Below are 20,893 nucleotides of genomic sequence, written 5' to 3'. Positions count from 1 at the left end.
AATGGCTGGAAACTGCAGCATAGGAAGTTCTGCACAAATGTGCGCAAGAACTTCTTTACAGTGAGGTGACGGAGCACTGGAACAGGCTGCCCAGGGAGGTGGTGGAGTCTCCTTCTCTGGAGATGTTCAAGACCTGCCTGGATGCCGACCTGTGCGACCTGCGGTAGGGAACCTGCTTTGGCAGGGGGGTTGGACTCAATGATCTCTGGAGGTCCCTTCCAACTCCTACAGTTCTGTGATTCTGTGATTCTGTCACTGCTTTGTCATCAGCAGCAGAGAAAAAGAGATAGTAGAACAGATTTAGCTGTTGTCTTAGCATTTCTGCAATTCTTATGCCTTAGGTCACAGCTCCCTCGACTTAGTAGCTAAGGAATCCTAGCTCTCTTAGCTGCCTTGAGGTCTTTGTGAAATGCTCTTCCAAGCCAGATTTCGGTGTCATTCTCAGGTTCATTAAAAAGGCTGACATTTTTCCATGAAGGATACTGTTACTGTGGCACAACAAATTCTCATAAACTCATTTGATTGAATAACTTAGGATTTATGCTGCATGCCTTTGAGCAGGAGCTTGCTGTAGTCTCTCAAATTCTAGGACTTTTTGAACAGCCAGCCAGCAGCAGCTCCATTCATACCTGGATTGAACATCCTTGTTGTGATAATACAGGTGATTTTGTGTTGAAGAACAGGCAAGTGTCATGTGATTGCCATATGAGCAATTTAGACTCATTTCTTGTTAATTCTGTTGGGCAGAAGCTTGTTTAAAATCTGTCAAAGTTGCAGTTCTTTGAAAAGAAATGTCCCTAAGGTCATTCAGTTCCTGGACACTTCTTGGGGATGCTGCTGTACTTCAGTGGAGTGTAACCAGAAGGCAGAGAGTACATACTGCTTCAGCAGCATGAGAAAGTAGGTATCAGTGTGCCCTCTACCAAACAAAGTTGTCCATCAGCCATAGAGAATGAAAGTTTTCCATCTGAGGGTGAATGCTGATTTTGACGTAATGCTGGTGTAAACAAATCTAGGGCAGCAGCACTGCTAGGCAAATCCCAGTCAGTGCCATGGTAATAATTCTGAGCAGGCTGCTCACTTGCAATGGTTTTAGACAGTTTATTTATCCTGAGAATGATGACATCCCCTTGGGAAGCTGCTTTTAATTGTACCAGATATGTCTTTATGGGTAAAAATCTCATGTGTGGAGGTTAACTGAGCTTAAACCTTCATTAAATCAATTTGTATTTACTGTGCCATGAGGGCTTAAGGAAGAAGTTTCATGCACTGGGAAAGGTTCTCAATTTGGATAAAGTAACTATATTTAATAGTTTAAAAAGTATTGCTCAAAGCTACTCAAATAGCAAGGTCTTCAGACAGCGGTTTATTGAGTCACTTTTAAAATCTAATATCTTTTTCTCTGTCATTTCTGTACATGCCCAGATACTGGCTGCTCTGCAGAAGGATAACCGGGAAATGGAGAAAGGAAGTCCTTCACTTAAACATTAGCTCTGGCTGCCTCCGGTGACACACAGGAAAAGATGTGAAGTGGCAAAAGTATTTGATATGTATGAGCCTGCAAATCAAAGTGTTACTTCAGATTCTGTTCAGTAGTAAGATAGCCTTAAAGGGGAGAGAGGGGAGGAAAGAAGAAAAAATAAAAGGGAAGGAAACTGGGAGGTAAAACCTTTATAAGTGAAACCGAGGCCTAGCCTTAAACGTCTCGTGGAGCAAGTGCTTGCTGTGGACAGCAGTACACATTTGTATGTTTGATGAGGGCAATTAAACCAAACTATATTAAGGTTTCTTTATTATTTCTCACTGATGTTTTATAATACTGGGCATTCAGCAATGTCAGTTGCTTTGAAAGCCATTCCCTAGTTCTGTTCTTAGGCAGGATATATACTTCCCATGCCCACTAGCTGGATCTGGATTTTAAATAACTGGTGCTGGAATTTAAATGATGTAAGGACCATTCCTTTAGAAATGCTTTTTGTTTTATAGGCTGTGGGTCCCATTTACCAAAGAAATCATGTAGATGTAGAACTACATTCCATCCTTTAAGAAAAAAAAGAGTCAAGGAAGTACACTTGGGAGAGAAATCGCACTAGCAGTGTAAAACCAATTATTCTTTAAGATGCCTTGGAAATTCACGTTCCTGTCTGAAGTATATACAGCAAAAGTTCCATTAATTTGGCTAGATGGCAAACTCAGCAGGAGTGGGTATAGTATTAAGCTGGCATTATTTCCCAGCTGTACTCTTTCCCCCATTTAAACCCAGGGTCACATAGTACTAAATGGATGCTTCTGTGTCTCTTCTGGGGCAGTGCCATTTCAGGGCACTCCCAGCTACTGACTTCTGTGCCATCTGTCCAGTTGTGCTCATAAAACTGGGCTGAGCAGAAGAATTGAGAAATGGTTAAAAGGAATTTGTGCAGCTGTTTTAAACCCAGCTCTGCTCACTGGCAAAACTGAGGAGGAAGGGGGTAGGGTAGAAGTTACATAAGCCTGAAAAGAAAAGCCTGTGGGGAGCTCTTGAAGCTGCTGCTGCCACAGTGGAGAAGCATGTGGAGTTGAATTTGATTAAGTAATGAGGGAAAGAAGTTTACTGGGAAATAGGCCAGAGAAATACTATCAGGACGAGTTCAGGCTGTCATTTCCTGGCATTTTATCCAGCCTCTAATACATGTGAGCAAGTTACAGAGAGCAGATGGCCATTGCTCAGTTGTTATACAGGTTAGATTCCCTCTGCATTCAGATGAATGCTGAACTGTAAAGCACAGGTGCCTCTGATTTACAAGAATGGTGATTGTAGAGTGTAAAATCTGTTTATAAATAATTATTACCATTGAAAAGGGAAACTAACTGAAACAATATTTGTTAACTCTAAGCAGGAATTACTAAATCCTTTAGCTATATGGCCATAGGCTTCCCAGAGTTTTTTGTTCTGTTTTGTGCTCAGTTTTTGGCACTGACTGATGTAAAAAAAAAAAATAATAGTTGCACACTGCTCAACTCAGCATACAGTGTAAGGGCTGTGGGACACAATCAATTTATTACAGACACTGTTTCTACAAGTGATACTTTGACTGTAATTTTAAAAAGAGGGAAAGGAAGATTTCTTGGTAAGTCTTTTGAGACTCATAATCCCTTTGGAATATATGTAATGCAGATGCAGCTTAGAAGTCTGTTACCTCATTGGCCTTTTTTCCTGTCCACTTTGTGTACCTGGCATAATAGACGTGGTTTTTTTGGTTGCCCACCTGAATTTCTCCAGAAGACTTCTTTAGGTCATCGCTTACTGAAAACAGACATTGGGATGTGACATTGAGAACATATTAATTCTCCCAGGATTTGTGTATCTGTATAGAATGGTACTTGTATGCCACGTTGCTTTGAAGTGCAATAGAAAGCTGGAAGGTCAGTAAGTACTTTTTCTAGTACAATAGCAAATCTGCCTTTTCATGATGGGCATGAGAGGCCTAACATCTGCAACATTTGCACTAAGCTTTTAAATGATTTATCAAACACACAGACAACTCTCCCTGCTATACTTTGTGGGTGGTACCATAACTGGCTTTGTGAGTTTAGTCTGCGTTGTAACTGGGTGCATATTTCTGTTCAAAGCAAGTTGTCAGTGTGGCTCACCTGTCTGGTTGGAATGCGTTCTTGAGCCACTGGGTGTTTGTCTCAGCCATCTGCAGCCTGTTTTCTTCTCAAAAACATGTTGAATGTAACAGTGAAAATAGGCATAGTTGTGAGAAAAGGCCTGCTGCAACACTTGTGCACTGTTTGTAACTTGCAAATGTAATTATTTTGGTCTGTGATTCAATCTTTCTGTTCCTAGGAGATGTATATATTTTCTAGATGATTTCTTTGTGTATATAAGGTATGTTCTTTAATGAAGAAAAGCAATGCAATAAGGAGGAGCTTTGCACAGTTTATTTTCAAACAAAATGCATTTGGAAAAAAAATGACCTGCCTAAAGATGCAATTGTTCCAACTTCTCAGTAACTTGATTTGAAGATAACACTTGAATTTTGATATGAACAGAGATGAGTCGTAGTGGTTTAGAATAACTTGCCACCAAGCTTCCTAAGTTTCTTGCGGCGTACCAAATCTCTTCATTATTAAGAAAGGTTTCTGTAATCAATTCAGGGATTGCATAAAAAATTCTGATAACGTTACTGTTCAGGTGCTCAAGGGTATCTGTAACATCGTGCATGAGGTGTTCTCTCATTGAAGTGTCCCCATCTCAGCAGACTTTTTTTTTTTTCACGGGTTTAAGGAAAAAAAAGCTGCAATACACCACAGGTTTGCCACTGTCTCAGTACATGCAGCAGACCAGAGAAACCAGAACATTGCCACCAGGTTTGGAATTTTGTACAACCCGCACTTTATTGCAAAGCTGTTTTGCAACTGCCGTCAGCAATCAGTCATCAACGTGTTTCATTCAGAAATTCAGTTTCATTCAGAAAGGTACCTTCTAACAGCTCATTTTTGAATGTTTTAAAAACTAGACACGTAGAGAACTGTTGATACATCCTCTGTACATCATGTTTAAATTGTTTTTATGTAGTTATCTGTCGGTTTTGTTTAGATACGTGTATCAAACTGGAACTTTTTTCAACTGTAAATATATGGTTTTATTAAATAAAGTCATGTAAAGTTACCTTACTCACCTGCTGTCAGTGCAATTGAGAAACTGAAAGTTCAAGTATCTTCTTGCGCTGTTCGGTCTCCAGAAATGTTCAGTGAGTGTGGATGAATGTCAGTGGGTGCCATTTTTTTCCACGTGGAGAAATTCAGTGACACATTTGCTTCATGCGCGCATCCTTTTTGTCAGGCAGCCTCTCTGCTGCTCATCATCCACTGCTATTTATTTAAAACAGTTCTGTGGAACACCAGAAGGGCCTCTCTCTCGACTTGTGCAGAAACCACTCTTGGATCGAGAGAAAATCTCACATCTGGTTACATGGGTCGTGGTGGAAGTCCTGACTTACAATGTCTTGGTCCGTGATAAGCATAAGTGGTTGGCACTTGTCTGTTTTCACAGTCCAGCAGCAGCCAGAGGTACATTTACTGGTATGTTGTGAAGTTATTGCTTGTGCAGTCTGTTTTCATGAATAGAGGTTGTGAGCTACTGGAGATACATTGCACTTAGTAGGACACAATTGTTTCTGTATCATGACATCAGCATCCCATGCCTTCGTCAACAATGACGCTACTCCAGCAGCAGCGAGAGCTGCGGGTGTAGATCTGTCACACTGCCTCTTTTTCCGTGAGCCGTGTGGGAATTTGAAGAATACGTTGTTTTGAAAGTGGAAGCTGCTTCCTGTCTGGTGAAGCTGAGCTGTATGATTATCCCTTGTAACAATTCCTCCCTCTCTCCCCCCTTTTTTCTGTGTTCTAGAATTCTCACACACTGTCCTTGAACAGTGCAAAGGGGCTGAAGCTGTGGTGGGCTGATGCTACTCTGTACCTCATCACACACCACGTAGAGCCTGCTAAAAGACAAAAGTATTAAAGCTCTAGATTGGGATGAGAAGTTTAACATATGTATTTGAAGTAGTAAACCTTTCATCTTGTACACTAACAAAACAGATCTTGCAGCCAGTTCTGTTGACAGAATGAGTGAGGGATTGAGCTTCTGTAGTAAGTTGGCTGTATGCAAGTCGGGTTTGCTGTGAATACCTCATGTTCCTCCTCAGCCCTCAGCCACATCTATGTGGAACCTTAACCCCTAGAGTTAATTCTTCATCTCCTAGGACCTGTCTGGAAGGCACAGGTGGTGGCTGTACAGATGAAGTTGTTACTGAATTGTAAGAACCGGGAAAGAGGTTGCCAGAGTCAAGGTATGAATTAGAGCTCTGGGTGCTCTGCTTAAACAACACTGCTGTGGCCTCGCAGGACTCAGCGTTTGAGATGGTTTTCTAGAAGTGTAGGCTTTTGGCTGTGCTCTTGTGCACTGTTTTAAATAGGAGGTACGTGTAGGTGGCTTCATTGAGAAATGGGTACAGTGATCTCCTAATGCATCACGCTGATACATCATACCTAAGTCTTTTCCAGGAGCACACGTGTAATACCTTCCTCAAAAAGAAGCGTGTTAAGAAATGAGCGGTACGGACAACTCTGTGGTTTGTATCTTTTCAATGCTTTATTTTCATCCTCAAGGTAGAAATGAATTGGCTTCCCTCATCTTTTCCTGAATTTCCCTCTGTTTGAGGATCAGTTCGGCATGGTGACGTTTCAGCACTTGCAGCTGCTGTTGTAACAACTCCACGGCATTCACCTTCTCCTCAAAGTCCCGCAGCAGCATCTCCTCTCCAAGCAGCCCGCGTTGCTGCTGCAGTTTCACGTTGCGTGCCCTCAGCCTGTCTCTGGCCCGCTTGCTCTTGCTCAGGGCGTCCCTCTTCTGCAGCAGGACGCTCATGACGTCTCTCAGCTCAGCCTTCCGGCCTCGGTTCTCAGCTTCCACAAACTGCAGTTTCTCCCTGACGTCGCCGAGGATCCGTTCTGCATTAGCGACCTTCTTTTTCAGCTTCAGGACCTCGTCGTTGAGGCCGTCCAGCTTTTCGTTGAGCTTCTGGTTCTCTTTCTTCATGTGACTGATCTCTGCGAAGTGGTGGCCTTTCAGCTTTTCTCCGTGGGCTCTCAGGACGCTCTCCAGGTTTCGGACCTCAAGCTTCACCTTGATGTTTTCCAGCCGGGCCTGGAGGGGCAGAAGTACAAGGAGGGCTGGTTCCGCGCCTCTCGTGTCCGGCGCGGCACCAAGGATCGCGGCACGGCGCTCGCCGCGCGCCCGGGAAATCCTCCGCCCTTCGGGAGAGCGGACGGAGCCGGGCGTTCCGCACTCACCTCTCGCAAGGACATCTCCTTCTCCTGTTCCCGGGCCTGGATGTCGCCCACCGCCCTGAGAGCCGCCTCCCTGCCGCCCCGCCGCCGCGAGAGGGTCTGCACGGCCACGGCCTTCTTCCGCGCCTGGAAGGCGGCCCAGGCGGCACTGGCCGCGGCCTCGCTCTCCGCGCAGTCCCTCTGCCGGGCGTCCACCCGCCTCTGCCAGCTCTCGGCCTCCTGCTCCCGCCGCCGCCACAGCTCTTGCAGCTCCAGCAGCCGCCGGGAGAACAGCTCCTGCCCGCCCGCCTCGTCCGCACGCCGCTCGCCCCGCTGCGGCCGCAGCGCGTCTCCCAGCAGGAGCTGCAGGCGGCCGTCCGCCTGGTGCAGGCGCTGCCGCTCGGCCTCCAGCGTCCGGTACTCGGCCAGCAGCGCCGCGCGCTCCCTCTCCTCCGCCTCCTGGGCTTCGGCGCCGGCCGTGGGTTCCGGCTCCCCGCCGGCGTTGGATTCCTCCGTGCCGCTCTCCGCCTCCCCCGTGCCCGGCGCGGTTCCTTCGGGCTCCGGAGGCTCCGCCGGGTCCTCGGACTCCCCGCTCCCCGCGCTCAGCGCGTCGGGCTCGCTCTCGGGAACCTCGTTATCCCCGCTCCCCTCTCGCTCCTCCGCCCCGGGTTCCTCCGCCGCCTCCATGCCGCCGCCCGTCGGCTTCCCCCGTTGTCCGGGCGACGGGACTCGGCTCTGCCGGCCCCGCCTCTCCCTCCGCCCCGAGGTCCCGCCCTGTCTTCCCGGCCGCCGCTCAGCGGCGGGGTCGCCCGGGGTCGCCTCTGCGATTGGCCGCCGGGAAGGAAACAGGATTCCGCTCGGCCAATCGCGGCCTCTCGTTCATTTTAATCCCCCCCGCGCCCGGGCGTTTCGTCTCCATTGGCCGCGATCCGGAGGGGCTGCCCGAGCCCTCCTCACACATTGGCCGTCCGGCGAGAGGCTCCTCCCGGCGGGAGGGCTGCCATTGGCCTCGTCCGAGCGGGGGCGGGGCCGCGCGTGCGTGCGGGGCGGCGGCGGGCGGGGTAAGATGGCGGAACTGGGGAAGAAGTACTGCGTGTACTGCCTGGCCGAGGTGAGCTCCCTGCGCTTCCGCTGCACCGAGTGCGCCGACATCGAGCTCTGCCCCGACTGCTTCTCGGCCGGCGCCGAGATCGGCCCGCACCGCCGATGGCACGGCTACCAGCTGGTGGACGGCGGCCGCTTCACACTGTGGGGCGCCGAGGCGGAGGGCGGCTGGAGCAGCCGGGAGGAGCAGCTGCTGCTGGACGCCATCGAGCAGTTCGGCTTCGGCAACTGGGTAAGGGTCGGGCCGCGCCGGGCTGCGGGGCGGGGGCTGCGGGGCGGCTCCGTCACCTTCTGGGGCGGTGTCGTGGCGCGGCTCTGGGCGGGGGGAACCCAGAGCCCTCCCGGTTCTCGCCCTGCTGTGGGGTCGGGCTGCCCGGGGCGGCCGCTGCTCTCCGTGCACCTGTTCCTGCTCACCGCCCTCGAAGTGAAGCATTTCTTCTTTACGTCTACAGCTTCAGTATCCCTTGTTTCAACTTAAAGCCGTTCTCTTTTCCTTACCGCTATAGGCTGTAAATATTAACTTTCCTTTTTCTCTGTTGCTCTAAAAACGAAGCTGTAAGTGAGCAGAACCCTGGCGGGTGATGCAGTGAGCTCGGGAACCGTCGCAGTGCTGAGCTGGGTTGTTGAGGTAGCAAAGGGTGCTGATCGTGTGCATGGTGAGCAGACAGGGCTGCTGTCCCCATAGGCAGCTCAGAGGCAGTTTGTTGCACCGATGCTTTTTTCTTTCTTTCTTTCTTTTTTTTTTCATGGCTTCCTGTGTTCTCGATGCTTTTCTTGTCCCTTTCGCACTTGTAAATACTGTGCTGGTGTTCATGGTGTGGCAGAGCTATTGTTGGAAGAGTACAGGTCTTGTGAGTTGGTTTTTGAGGGAAGGAGGAGTGCGTGCTCCAATGAAGATGTAATGGGAACCATCTTCTTGCCCCTCCTTGTTTTCCATTTAGGAAGACATGGCCGCTCACGTGGGAGCATCCCGGACGCCCCAGGAGGTGATGGAGCACTACGTGAGCATGTACATCCATGGCAACCTGGGGAAGGCCTGCATCCCCGACACCATTCCCAACAGGGTGACGGACCACACGTGTCCCAGCGGCGGCCCTCTCTCTCCCAGCCTGACCACGCCGCTCCCGCCCTTGGACATATCGGTGGCTGAGCAGCAGCAGCTGGGCTATATGCCGCTCCGGGACGACTACGAGATCGAGTACGATCAGGATGCTGAGACTCTGATCAGCGGCCTGTCTGTGAACTACGACGACGATGACGTGGAGATAGAATTGAAAAGAGCTCACGTAGACATGTATGTGAGAAAACTCAAGGAGAGACAACGGCGGAAGAACATTGCGCGAGATTATAACTTGGTGCCGGCCTTCCTGGGGAAGGATAAGAAGGACAAGGAGAAAACTCCCAAGCGAAAGATCACGAAAGAAGAGAAGGAGTTGAGGCTGAAGCTGAGGCCTCTGTACCAGTTCATGTCCTGTAAGGAGTTTGAAGACTTCTTTGAGAACATGCACAAGGAAAGAGTACTTCGAGCGAAGATCCGGGAACTGCAGCGGTATCGCAGAAATGGAATCACCAAAATGGAGGAGTCGGCAGAATATGAGGCAGCCAGACATAAACGGGAGAAGAGGAAGGAGAACAAAAACATAGCCAGCTCCAAGAGGGGGAAGGAGGACGGCAAAGAAGGGGAATTTGCTGCCATTGAAAACCTGCCTGGTTTTGAACTCTTGTCAGACAGGGAAAAAGTGCTTTGCAGCTCTCTGAACTTGAGTCCTGCGCGATACGTGACTGTAAAAACCATCATCATTAAAGACCATCTTCAGAAAAGACAAGGGATTCCTTCCAAGAGTCGCCTTCCCAGCTACTTGGATAAGGTACTGAAGAAAAGGATTTTAAACTTTCTAACAGAGAGTGGCTGGATATCCAGAGATGCATCATGAAACCCAGCGCATCTGAGCACCACGCCAGAGGCCTGACGGGCTCCCTTCTTTTTCCTGCCCTCTCTGGAGATACAGAAATTATCTTATTCGAAACAGACAAACAAAACAACAAAAGCAAAAACAAAAAAACCCACGGTGTTCGTGGTCCGTGCTTTGAGTAGACTTTTGCTTTGTGTCATGAAAAATACTGAATTGCGAAACTTCTCCATTCGACTTCATTGCTCGTTAGAGTACGCTGTTTTTGTTACGTTACTCAAAGAGATTTCTTTCATGTGAACCAACTCCTCAAGTCCAATAGTTCTGGGGTGGTCACGTCACTTCCTGCTGTTGGATAAGTGAGGGTCAATGTCATCCATAATCCTTGCCTTTTTTTTTTTCTTTTTTTTTATTTTGAAGGTGGGAGATGGTTTTCAGCAGACGAGTTCTTCTCCCTGATGTTTTTGTCACAGTGCTGGCAGCCAAGCAAAGCTTGCAGAAATCTTGAGCTGTCAGGCACAGGGTGCAGGGATTGGCGTGGTGCTGCAGAGCTTTTGGAGCCCTGCCCTTAGTAGCACAGCCCAGGTGTCAGGACTTGGGGTGGGAGCTTTTCTGAGGTGCAGCGGGGCTGAGCCGTGACAGGGATTGGTAGATGAGTTGCCTGCAGGTATCTGTGCTGTGTGGGCAGGCTTCTTGGAGAGCTGCGTTCGGCTGCCTGACCTCAGAGTGTGCTTGGCCGGGCAGCTGTATGCTCTGCGCTGGGCTCAGCACTGCTGTGAAGTGGCTGCTTCTGGCCAGCTGTGGCTTAGAACACGCAGAGTTCTGCCCTGGTGAAATCACTGCTTCCAGTTGCAGGGGGAACCTGCCCCTCCTCCTGTATGTGGTACAGGAGGCAGCCTGAGCACCTGCAGCTGCCTCCTGAGTGCAGCTGGGATGGACAGGGACAGGGAGCTCCATTCTGAAGCTCACAGGGGTCACTGAGGTTGGTTTATTGAAAAAGAAAAATTAATTTATATAGATTAAAATGCCCAGCTGCTGTGCTCCTGGAGTGCAGAGTGGTGGATGCAGCCATTGCAGGTTTCTGGCTGCGCGTTCCTTGAAACCTGCTGGACTAAATGTGCTGAGGTCATTGCTGTGGTTGACAAAATGGATCTCAGTTTGCCACAGTGGTCACTTGGGCATAACTGATGTTGTCATTGCTGTGCTCCCTGCCAGGCAGGGCTGGAGTTACAGTGGAGCAGAGCACGGCAGAAACACTTGATCCACACCGTTGTTTTAGTAATATATACCAATTAAGGGAAAGGTGTTCAAGGAGGACTGGAAAAGGTGTTTTTTTTTTTTTTTAATCTTGATTTCATTCTTAGATTCCTGTGCTGGCATCTAACCATCTGAATTAAAAAAAAAAAAAAAAAAAAAAAAAAAAACAAAAAAAACAGGTTGATTCTGTGTGACAGACATCAGTGTTACTGCACCTGAGCCCTGTGCTGGGCAGTGGGTGGCAGCCAGCTGGGCAACAGCTCCACTGTGTGGATGTGCCAGGAGATGGAGCTGACCGAGTTGAGAACAGATGTGAACGCAGGAGGTGTGCTCTGGTTCTGATGCCTTGGGCCATGAGGAGTCCATGACATCTTAAAAACAGTATTAATTCTGCAGCTTGGCAGAGGTATGCTAACCAGAACTGGTTTTGAGTCAGTATCTCCAGCATTATCAGAATAGTGTTACTGCTGAGTTTAGCATACAAAGGGTACAGTTATAAAGCCAGCATTTCTAAGGAGAAGGAAAAACAATAACACAACACACACAAAAACTCTAGTGCCTTTTTGTTTTGAGCTTGTGGTGTTACGTCCCTCCAAAAAAGGAAAGGGCTGTGTGCTCTCTGATGGGATGCTTTGGCTTACCTGGAAGCGGCTTCTCGGGCACCCGAGACAAAGCAGTGCAACTCACTGCAGTGTGCCAGTAGCTTTAAGAACCTCTTCCACCCTGTATGCACGTATAGAGAGCACGTGAGACAAGTTGAGAAGGTGTAAACCATTGATGATTTCCTCTGTCCTTCTCCTGTGGAAAGGAAGCTCAGCCTTTCCAGCCTTGGAGTTATGCAATTTGGTTCTTCCTCTGAGCGGTTCCGGCTGCTGCATCGCACCGGTGCTGTGCTGGAGCCTCAGCTCTGCCTGCAGCTGGGAGGTTAACACAGATGTGGGTTTTCTGATTTATTACTATCTTCCTCAGATCTAAATTTTATATTTCTGAAGTGCTTTGGCACACCTAAGCCTAACTGAAGCAATAGCCTAAAACCCATCTGAACAGTAATTTAAAAATAAAATTATCTAGGCACCAATGACTCATTTAAATGTTGTAGAAATGAATTCTGCGTTTACTCTTTGTAGTTCCTGAATTCCTCAGCCCTTCCAAAATGTTTCTTTGGTGCTAGACGTAACTTATTGAACATCAAGATGAATGTAAAATAAAGTATTTTTAATGTATGAAATATGGATATCGATATTTATTTTATACTTGCAAGCAAATTCAAGGTGGTAAATGTTTGCTGTAGCAAATGCTGATCCCTTGGAAAGGGCTTTCCTAGAAGCAGTGTCTCATTGTCAGCTATGCTTTTAATTTTAAAGGTGACTTGCACTAGAGGATGCTGCTGTCCTGTATTTTCAGATGGAACCCATTTAGTCTAAGCATTCCTTTGTTACGAGCTGCTGTTTTGTTTTCTCAAGCTGAGGTGCAGTTGTCTTAATCTGGCAACTTAGTAGAGCTGTGCTGCTTCTCGTGTGGTGAAGGGCTGACAAAAAGCGTGGCAGAAGCTCTTCAACTTTGTGTCTTGTGTTTGTCAGGAAGTGCTTCCTTTACTGTACAGATATCCTGGGCTTCGTGTCGCTAATGAAAAGGTGCTTGATTTTGTTTTGTTTTTTTTTATGCTTACTGCTCTGGACTTATTTTCTAACAAAAAATAATGCTAATGGTAGTATCTGCCCTAACAGCATTGATGTAAGCCTGTGGCAAAGCACTAACCCGTCAGCTGTGCACTGATCTGCTCCCGATAGGGGCAGCAGTCAGCCTGCTGTAATGCTGTACGGTGCTTCCATCAGTCCCAGCCTTGTGTTACAGTACAACTCACCAAGTAGCAAAGGAGCGTTAGCCTTCATTCTGTGCATACAGCCCAGATCAGGTGGGCTCGTTACGGCGCTCTGCTTACAGCCCCTCCTGCCCTACCTTCTGCTGCAGTCCCAGTGAGAGTTAAGAACAGCATTAGGTTTGCATTGGAGCCTCTGCCCGTAAATGGCCTTGTGAATGAAAGCACTCTGCTGTTCTTCTCTTGCGTGGTGGCTGCACCAGGTTTCTTTGCAATTGTAATCGGCCTTTTGGTTTACTGCTCTTTCTTGCAAGGTGTTTTTGCATGTGCCCCAGGTGCTCTTAAAGAGATGATGAATTAAATACTGTGAAGGAGGGTGCCTGGTGAGCACCCCGGCTCATCAGCTTCTTCCTTGAAAGGAACGTTGCACTCATTTGCGTCGTGTACTGGTGTAGCTGTGCCAGACACAAAACGTCTGTGCTGAAATCATGTAAAACCTAACTGATGTTGTGCACACTCAGCATTTTACTAGGTTTTTGCATTGTATGTTGGTAAATAAACTTGTATTAAAGTTTCTTTCCATTATTAATTGCACTGTAACATAGCCCTTTTTCCTCACTGACCAGCTAAAGCCCTGGCAGCAGTGACTAGAGATGCATTTTAGCTCCATGATGATGCGTGGAGAAGTGCTTGTAACAAACTAGCTCGGGCAGAGCTTTATTAACAGCTTTATTAGCTGCTGTCATGCTTAAACTTCAGAGTCATCCACTTTTTTTATTTCTTCAGTGCATTCTGCTGTCATCTATCAGCAGAGGTGCTTGGAGAGCTCAGTAAAGACTTCCCTGTACACTACCTCCTCTGAAGGGGCAGACCAAGGAAAAGGAATTATTTCATTCAGATGTTCAGAATTCACTTAGTTTTAAGGAAACGAGCGTGAGTCCTGTGCCAAACACTCAACAGTAAGTTGTGTGTAGCAACACCTTAAATGAAGTAACGTAGTGCAAAAAAGACACTCTAAGGAGCTGGTAAATTAATTACAGAAACCTCAGTCTCAACCGACATGTGAACTGAAGAAGCTCCTTAATCCAAACAACCAGCAGTGAGGATGGAAAACACAGAAGTCCTTCCTCTCACATTACCAGATGCTAAATAATATGTGTAACTCTGATGTTTCAGTCTGGTGTGTTAAGTGAATGGGCTTTGAGGATGTGAGGGAAGACACTCTGTCAGATGTGTAGTTTGGCATGTCCCATCCACTCCTATCAACATGACCAGCAGCAGGTGAAGCTACACATGACAAGAGCTGTGTATGGGAAAGCTCTGTTGCAGCCTAAGATCCAAGGTGAGTAAACACAAGAAATAAAGCAGAGTTCACGTTTTTGTTTGAGCCACTTACAATGCAACTACTTGTGCAGTTCTAAATGTAGCAGATACCAAACTCTGAGATACTCACTTCTTCAGGTATTCTGACTTTCAGTGGGGTTTTAACTACAGTTTGCATAACAAACTGATTGCATGGAAGTTATAAGTCTATCAAAATCCTTTAAACCAATTTATACAATATTAAATTCAAAATCCAGAGATAGCATAAGTTGTATTGGTTCTTCAATGCCATACAAGTATTAGATGGTTTTCTTGAGTCAACTTGACTACTGATCTAAAAGGGCTGAACAATTACAAAGGATGTCCGCTCTCCCTTGCCCTTTATTTTCAGATCAGAATTCACAAATGTTTCTACTTCAGTTGTTGAGAGGGGTTGTTTCTGAATAGGCATTCTACAAAAATGGGTGCTTACATCAGCCAAAAAAAACAACAGATACTTGCAGAGGATTGGTTATCTGTACAACTTCACCCACTTTTGCAGTTTAGTGTTACAAAGCAAAAGGACCCATTTGAACCACCGACTGGATCTTCAGTTTACACAGTGATAAACACAAGATTGCAGAATTGTGAGCGTTTTGTTCATTTCATTTTAATGTACCTTCAGTAGCCATGATTGTAACAAATATTACTGACAGAAGAGAGCTGAAGGAACGCTGTTGAAGGCCACTAAGCAACAGAATGTCACTGTCTGCTTCATTTTCGCTGGGAGACCTCAACTGGTTCACTGAAACCTCTTGGGGGACAGAGGGGTAAGGAAAGCACGGTGTAAGAGAAAAACCATCCAGCTGTTTAATAATGGAATGGCATTGTGTGATCTGATTCAGCGGCTAAGCGTCTTTCACAACGCCCACGAGGGCAGGCCGCAGCGTGCGCCCATGCAGCTTGTAGCCAATCTTGGACACTAATGCAATGGTGCCAGGCTCCTTCCCTTCCATGGGAGCGTGGAACAACGCTTCGTGTTCGTAGGGATCGAACTTGGCTCCGACGGGGTTCAGTCTGAGCAGCCCGTGTTTTTTGAACACTTTCTGGATCTGTACTTCTGTCATGACAAGACCTTCGTACAAGCTCTTCAGGTGAGGATTTTCATCCTTAATTTCTTCTTTTGGAACACTTTCTGTTGCTTTCTCCAGAATGTCTGCGACTTCTAGCAAGTCCTTACAGAAGCTCTGAATACCTAAAAAAGAAAGGAAAGGGGAGGGAGGAAAGCAAGTATTAAAACCAACACCAACAAACAAAATGAAAGCTATGCTGGTGAGATGACATCGACAGTTAACTCTAACAAGTTACCAAAACCTTCAGATGGCCTCACGTCATTTCCTTCTATTAAGGAATGGATCTTCTGTCTCTCACACGGTGGGATTCACCTGAAGACCAAAGCATTATATTGCTCTATTTCTACTCTTTAATCTGAGATACAAAGAGTTTTTGAGGAAGAAAAAGTTTGTAATCAGGCTGATAAGGAATCTTAAGAGGTGAGCAGTGATTCCTCCTCGAATGAACAGAACGCTCATAACCCCCCCTCCCACTACAAACTGCTCTTACAGAGTGAGCCAGAGGCTGCACCTCATGCTGAGTGATTCCTGGGCCAGCAGCAGTTTTGAAGCTGATCTCCAGCTCGCCCTAGAAGAATCTGGACTCATCTCACTTCAGGTACAGTGTCTCAAGCAATCGCAAAAGACCAAGACAACTCAGTGGAACAACGCATTTCTTTGCAGAGGTATGATGATGACAAAGTGCACTGAGCTGTGGTAGCCTTGCTCATTTCTTCTTTTAGGCAGGGTTAGACTTTATAACTCTATCCATTATTTTCTCCTCACCAGGAAGAGCGCAGTACCAGAAGACAATGAACTACAGAAGCATCTTGCAGGATCTGTAAGGATGAACTAGTTCTCAGGAAAAGGTCACTTTAACAACTGCACAACTCTATTTAAAGACTTGAGCTTTTTACAGAACTGTGTCTGAAAGTGTCCAGTGAGTTCCCAAAATATTAGGATAACAATCAAAACTTTAAATTCAGCCTACAACTTTGGCTAGGGCCGAACTGTCCCAAACATCAGCTGTTGATTGCTCTGGATCAAACCAGACAGCAATTTGTTCAGAAAGGGATTTTTTATTTTTTCTATTATTTTTAGCATAAGTTATTTCTGTAGACAGCTGTCACTGCATCTCTCTGGACTTAGTCCCCTATGGACAAGTTTAAGAATGAATTTCCTTTAAGAAAAAAAAAAAAAAGCAATCCCCACTGAATGATGAAACTTACAGTCACACATTAACTATGATAATGTTTAAATGAGAAACTTTATTTGAATATTTATTTCTATCATACATCTCTGGGCTTAGAGATAACTCCAAGCCTTTCTGCACTACACAGCACAGCAATCAAACAATGCTTTTTGCAAATGAACTTCAGGATGAAGCATTCAAATATCCATGAAAATGGTACAGAACTATGAAACAAAGAGATGCTTTTTTTAACCACACACATTAACTGCAGATTCTGCATGTAGAAATTAAAATGTCTGCATTCAGAATAAAACTACACAGCTCTGCAGTGCAGCAAGAGAGGATAGCTAATATTTCAAACCAAAGTGGCAGTCAAGTACTAAAAGGAAGCTCTTCTGCTACAGCGTTCACACACAAACAAGGAGCTCTGTCTCAATGTCAGAACGCTGTGTCAGATGTCAGTGAGCTGCTGGAGGCTGATGTTTCCAGCATTCCTTAAAGCCCACAGCTGTATGTTCCCTACCACTGCACTGCCTCTGTTTGAAAGCTATGGCTTTCACCAGAAGAGGAATGTTATTCAAATATGAAAGGTAAAACAAATGAAAACTTCCACAAAATGAACCACCTCAGAAACCATGCATCAATAACAAAAAAACAAGCAACACAGCAAGCATGCCAGTATTCCATCCTCACCCTTGGTTTTTGAAGTCTGCCATGGGACCAAGCGTATAAAAAGGCAAACTTGAGGCTGCAACCTTATTAGAAACATCTCCTAATCCTGTACCTTTAGAAAACCAGGTGCCAAATTCAAACAAAATTCAAAGTTGTTGACTTAAATTGGTTAAGTTTTGCCGTATCTTAAGGGAGACTATTGTACTTCTATTACCAAGTGAGGAACCATTTTTAAACCTCTTTCCCCTATAGATGTATTTTAAACTAAGTAGCCAGAATAACTATAAGTACAACTTGTCAAAACTGGAGGCTAGTTAGCTCCATTTTCCAAGCTCTGCTTTTCAAGTTAGTGTTCCTGGGTCTTATGATTAAAAACAAAGGGTTTTCACTGACCATATAACTTCGCCTCTTCCACGAGTTTCTGGCTTCTTTGCCTCACGTTTTCTGCATCTGCCAAGGCCCTCTTGTACTTATCCTGCAGAAAAACAAGTCACAGAAGAGATTTCAATCCAAGTGGTTGAAGCATTGAAAATTCTAAAGCAAGTACAGAACAGCATTTCTTTTTTACTCTTACGTTATTTTTTAGATAGTGGATTTAGGCAAACTGAACACACGACAATTATCACTGCATCCTTGTTGCAAAGAAAATTGTTTGCTTCATTTAAGCGCAGAAAGAAGTCAGAGAAAGGAAATAAGGATTGGCCTCTAGACTCAATATTTGCTGTCAGTAATTTTTAACACTACAGATACACCAATTTTTCCAAAGTTGTCTGCTTTTTCTGGCAAGTGTTTGCAGGAAGTCTTCATAAGGTATTAAGTATTCTGACACCAGCAAGCAAGATCCAACCCAACCATTCAGTCCGCCTCTTCCCTCTCCACCAAAGTGTGCTCCAAGTTCTTCAGACCTTACAAACTACAAAGTCTGATTCCTCTGTTCATCAGGCTAAGTTTAGGTATGTTCTAGCAAGATGTCCTGTAGCACGAGATGCATTAAGAACTCGATTCAACAAACGTTGGCGCTTCAGTGCTGCACCACCTGACCCAGAACTCTGCTGGGCCTGCACACACTGTAAGGTTGACTTTCACACCAAGAAGTTGACCGAAGGGATGCCTCCTGTAGCCAGGAACATATTCTGTCAACTAAGGTGTTAATCTCCATGATTTGTCTTTCAGTTCTTTCCTAAGGGCAGCAGAAAGGAATCTCAATCCACTTACAATTCATAGGCACTGCTACTACAGAAGGTTCTGGGCTACCTCTCAAAGTCCCAAATGCTCTAGAAAGACATTTTCTATAAAGCACTCATCCAGAAAAGCTATGACTTTGTTTAATCCACACCTCTCACCTCCTAGGGCACTGTTCACTCTCTGTTAAGTCATGCATGAGAGAACGCAAGATTTATTAGGCCAGAATGCAACATGGACACATTAGTCTCACATTTAAAGACATCTCTAACAGAGATGGGTTCAAACTCCCACTGTGTAAGCATGTAATAAGTACAGTATTATATACAAGCTAAGAATTGTTAACCCCTACCTTTGGAAAAGTCAGTGGCTGTTTTCACAATATCTACTCTAAGCTCACATACATACAAGATGCATTCCAATCCTTACATGAACTTCAAAGAATTATTTCTCCACTGAGCAAAAATCTAGGCGGCCTAAAGTCAGTGAAACTAAGGAACCAATTTCCAGGTTGTAGGGGAAGTGTTATGTCACAGCCTGAACTGATGACTGAGCACCTGGTGAAGGGGGTGGCTGGCCTAGGAAGTACAGCTGCAAGCAATTCACCTGTACTTCCCATGTGACAGGAAGGGCTCATTTAAGGGCCAGCTTCCAAAGGGAGAGCATCTTTTGGATGAAGGCTACTTCCTGAGAAGGAGTGTTCTATAGCCAGAGGCCCTATCACCAGTCAGGTGAGTCAACTTTTTCCTGTATACGCTTACTGCCATTCTTAATGCTGTTTTGCCTAGCATCAACAAAGAACTTCTCAGAAGCAACTTCCCTGTTTCCAAGGACCAACATAGGTCAAGCAAGATTCCATCCAGAAATCAGAGTGAAACCACCTAAAGTTTTTGTTTTAGAGTACGATGGATACATTTCAGGTCTTACAGTAAATCCACTCTCTTCAGTTTTGAGAAATTATTTAATTACAGGTTATTATCCATTAACTAAGCATCAGTTGGATTTCTGCGTTCAGACTATGCACTGAGAAACTATAATCAGGACTCTTAGGTACACAGCCCGGGAGAAATGCACACAGACTGAGCAGAGGCCACTCACAGTAACTTCCTTGAGCTGCTCTTCCAGTTTGGACTTTTCCTCAGTTAACATTCTTTCAGCAGCACTATGTTCTGCCTTCTGCTCATTGTGGCTCTGACCCTGATCCTCTTCCAAGTTCTGGCCGGTGCTCTTCTGCTGTGTTGCCACACAAAGCAGTCGTGGAGAGGTCCTATGAGGGAAAAACACATGGAGAGTATTAATCTACCACTTACCTTGTCAGACAGTAGTGCTTCCTGGACATATTGGACACTTCATCTGACAAATCAGCAAGCACAACAAATGCACATTAGAGCACAAATCAACGATTCCAGAACTGTGGAACCCGTCTGCAGAAGATTCCATCAAAGGAACCGAGTTTAGCTTATCTGAACTGCTGCAAACAACAACTCGGCTGCAAGGCACCGACCATGGAGCAGCAGCTCGTGACCGCCTGTTCGGTCCAGCCTACGCCACAGGGCACAGGAGCTCGTCTTCACGGCAGCACGCGGTCTGCCTGATGCAACAGCCCGCAAGAGCAGCCCGAGGCCCAGCAAGAGAGCAGCGGCCGCACCGCACCTCGGCCCTTACACCGAGCGCAGGCCTCTAAGAGGCTCCCTGAGGCGCTTCGAGGCCGAGCCGGCTCACAGGGCTGCATGCCGGGCCCTGTCCTAACGGAACATGAAGGACCGGGCCTCGCTCCCAAACGCCCCGAGCGCGGCCCCGATCGACGCGGCCGGCCCGGCAGCACCGCGCTCACCTCAGCGCCAGGCTCAGCAGCGGAGAGCGCGAGCGGAGCGTGCCCAACACGCACTGCGCTACCGCCGCCATAGCACCTTCCTACCCAGCACCGCGTCTGCCCGCCCACCTCCGCACTTACCAATCAGAGAGAGGGCGCTCCAGGAGTGACGCGGACAATAGCCAATCCGAGAGGAGGATGAGCGAGAGTGGTGGGTGGGATGCACGGCTCTTCCGGGCCGCGGAGGGGAGCTCCGTGCAGGGAGTTGTACTCTGCCCCCCTGTGGCGGGAGGTGCCGCCTGAGGGCGTCCTGGGGGCCATTTTGTGCGCTGTGGGGCGCTGGGGCTGTCCTTGTCGGCCCTCGGGGGTTCTGGCACCTGACTAGTATAACTGGGAGACACAAATCCTACACGGTGATACACGAGTTAACTTCATCGGTGCTATCCGTTAGCATGCGATTATTACTTTAAAAGCAAGAAAAAGGTCACATTTATTACATGGTCCCAGCACTTTGCTAGATTTTTCACAGATACGTATGCCCCAGCTGTAAGCCTGATTTCTGCTTGCATTTCCAAAGTATGTCCTGAGGATGAAGAAGCTGCACATGCTGTAATGCAAAGTCAGTGAATTATATATCCAGCTGTGTTCAGGTGTGTAATTACAGTATTACTAAAAAGAAGCCTCAGAAGAGCCACTTGCCATGCAGGAATCCTG

General features: G+C 46.6%; 4 protein-coding genes across 9 annotated transcripts in view; 2 read left to right on the top strand and 2 right to left on the bottom strand.

Annotated features, from left to right (window-relative positions):
* Positions 1–4,659, top strand: part of TBC1D14 (TBC1 domain family member 14) — a 65,327-nt gene extending 60,668 nt beyond the window's left edge. For all 6 annotated transcript variants that reach the window (XM_042811498.1, XM_042811497.1, XM_042811499.1 and 3 more), the window contains one exon: positions 1,426–4,659. In XM_042811498.1, the coding sequence (XP_042667432.1) occupies positions 1,426–1,491 (66 nt within the window). In that variant the 3' untranslated portion in view covers positions 1,492–4,659. The remainder of the gene's footprint in view (positions 1–1,425) is intronic.
* Positions 4,660–6,151: 1,492 nt separating this feature from the next.
* On the bottom strand, positions 6,152–7,503 carry CCDC96 (coiled-coil domain containing 96). The gene is made up of 2 exons (XM_042812819.1): positions 6,841–7,503; positions 6,152–6,694 (listed from the first exon to the last, which is right to left on the bottom strand). The coding sequence occupies exons 1-2, from the start codon at positions 7,501–7,503 to the stop codon at positions 6,152–6,154; spliced, it is 1,206 nt and encodes a 401-aa protein (XP_042668753.1).
* Positions 7,504–7,878: 375 nt separating this feature from the next.
* Positions 7,879–13,476, top strand: TADA2B (transcriptional adaptor 2B). Its single transcript, XM_042812863.1, has 2 exons — positions 7,879–8,152; positions 8,862–13,476. Exons 1-2 carry the CDS (start codon positions 7,883–7,885, stop codon positions 9,852–9,854), a joined length of 1,263 nt encoding a protein of 420 aa, XP_042668797.1. The 5' UTR covers positions 7,879–7,882; the 3' UTR covers positions 9,855–13,476.
* A 1,386-nt stretch (positions 13,477–14,862) lies between these two features.
* Positions 14,863–20,299, bottom strand: GRPEL1 (GrpE like 1, mitochondrial). Its single transcript, XM_042812857.1, has 4 exons — positions 20,201–20,299; positions 19,465–19,633; positions 17,578–17,659; positions 14,863–15,463 (listed from the first exon to the last, which is right to left on the bottom strand). Exons 1-4 carry the CDS (start codon positions 20,269–20,271, stop codon positions 15,117–15,119), a joined length of 669 nt encoding a protein of 222 aa, XP_042668791.1. The 5' UTR covers positions 20,272–20,299; the 3' UTR covers positions 14,863–15,116.
* Positions 20,300–20,893: the final 594 nt, after the last annotated feature.

Source organism: Centrocercus urophasianus, unplaced genomic scaffold (genome assembly GCF_019232065.1).
Source record: "Centrocercus urophasianus isolate 14NV4802_14NV808 unplaced genomic scaffold, USGS_Curo_1.0 seq_13, whole genome shotgun sequence".
Lineage (NCBI taxonomy): Eukaryota > Metazoa > Chordata > Aves > Galliformes > Phasianidae > Centrocercus > Centrocercus urophasianus.
Note: the sequence above shows the minus strand (reverse complement) of the source record. Positions and strands in the feature narration are given on the sequence as shown.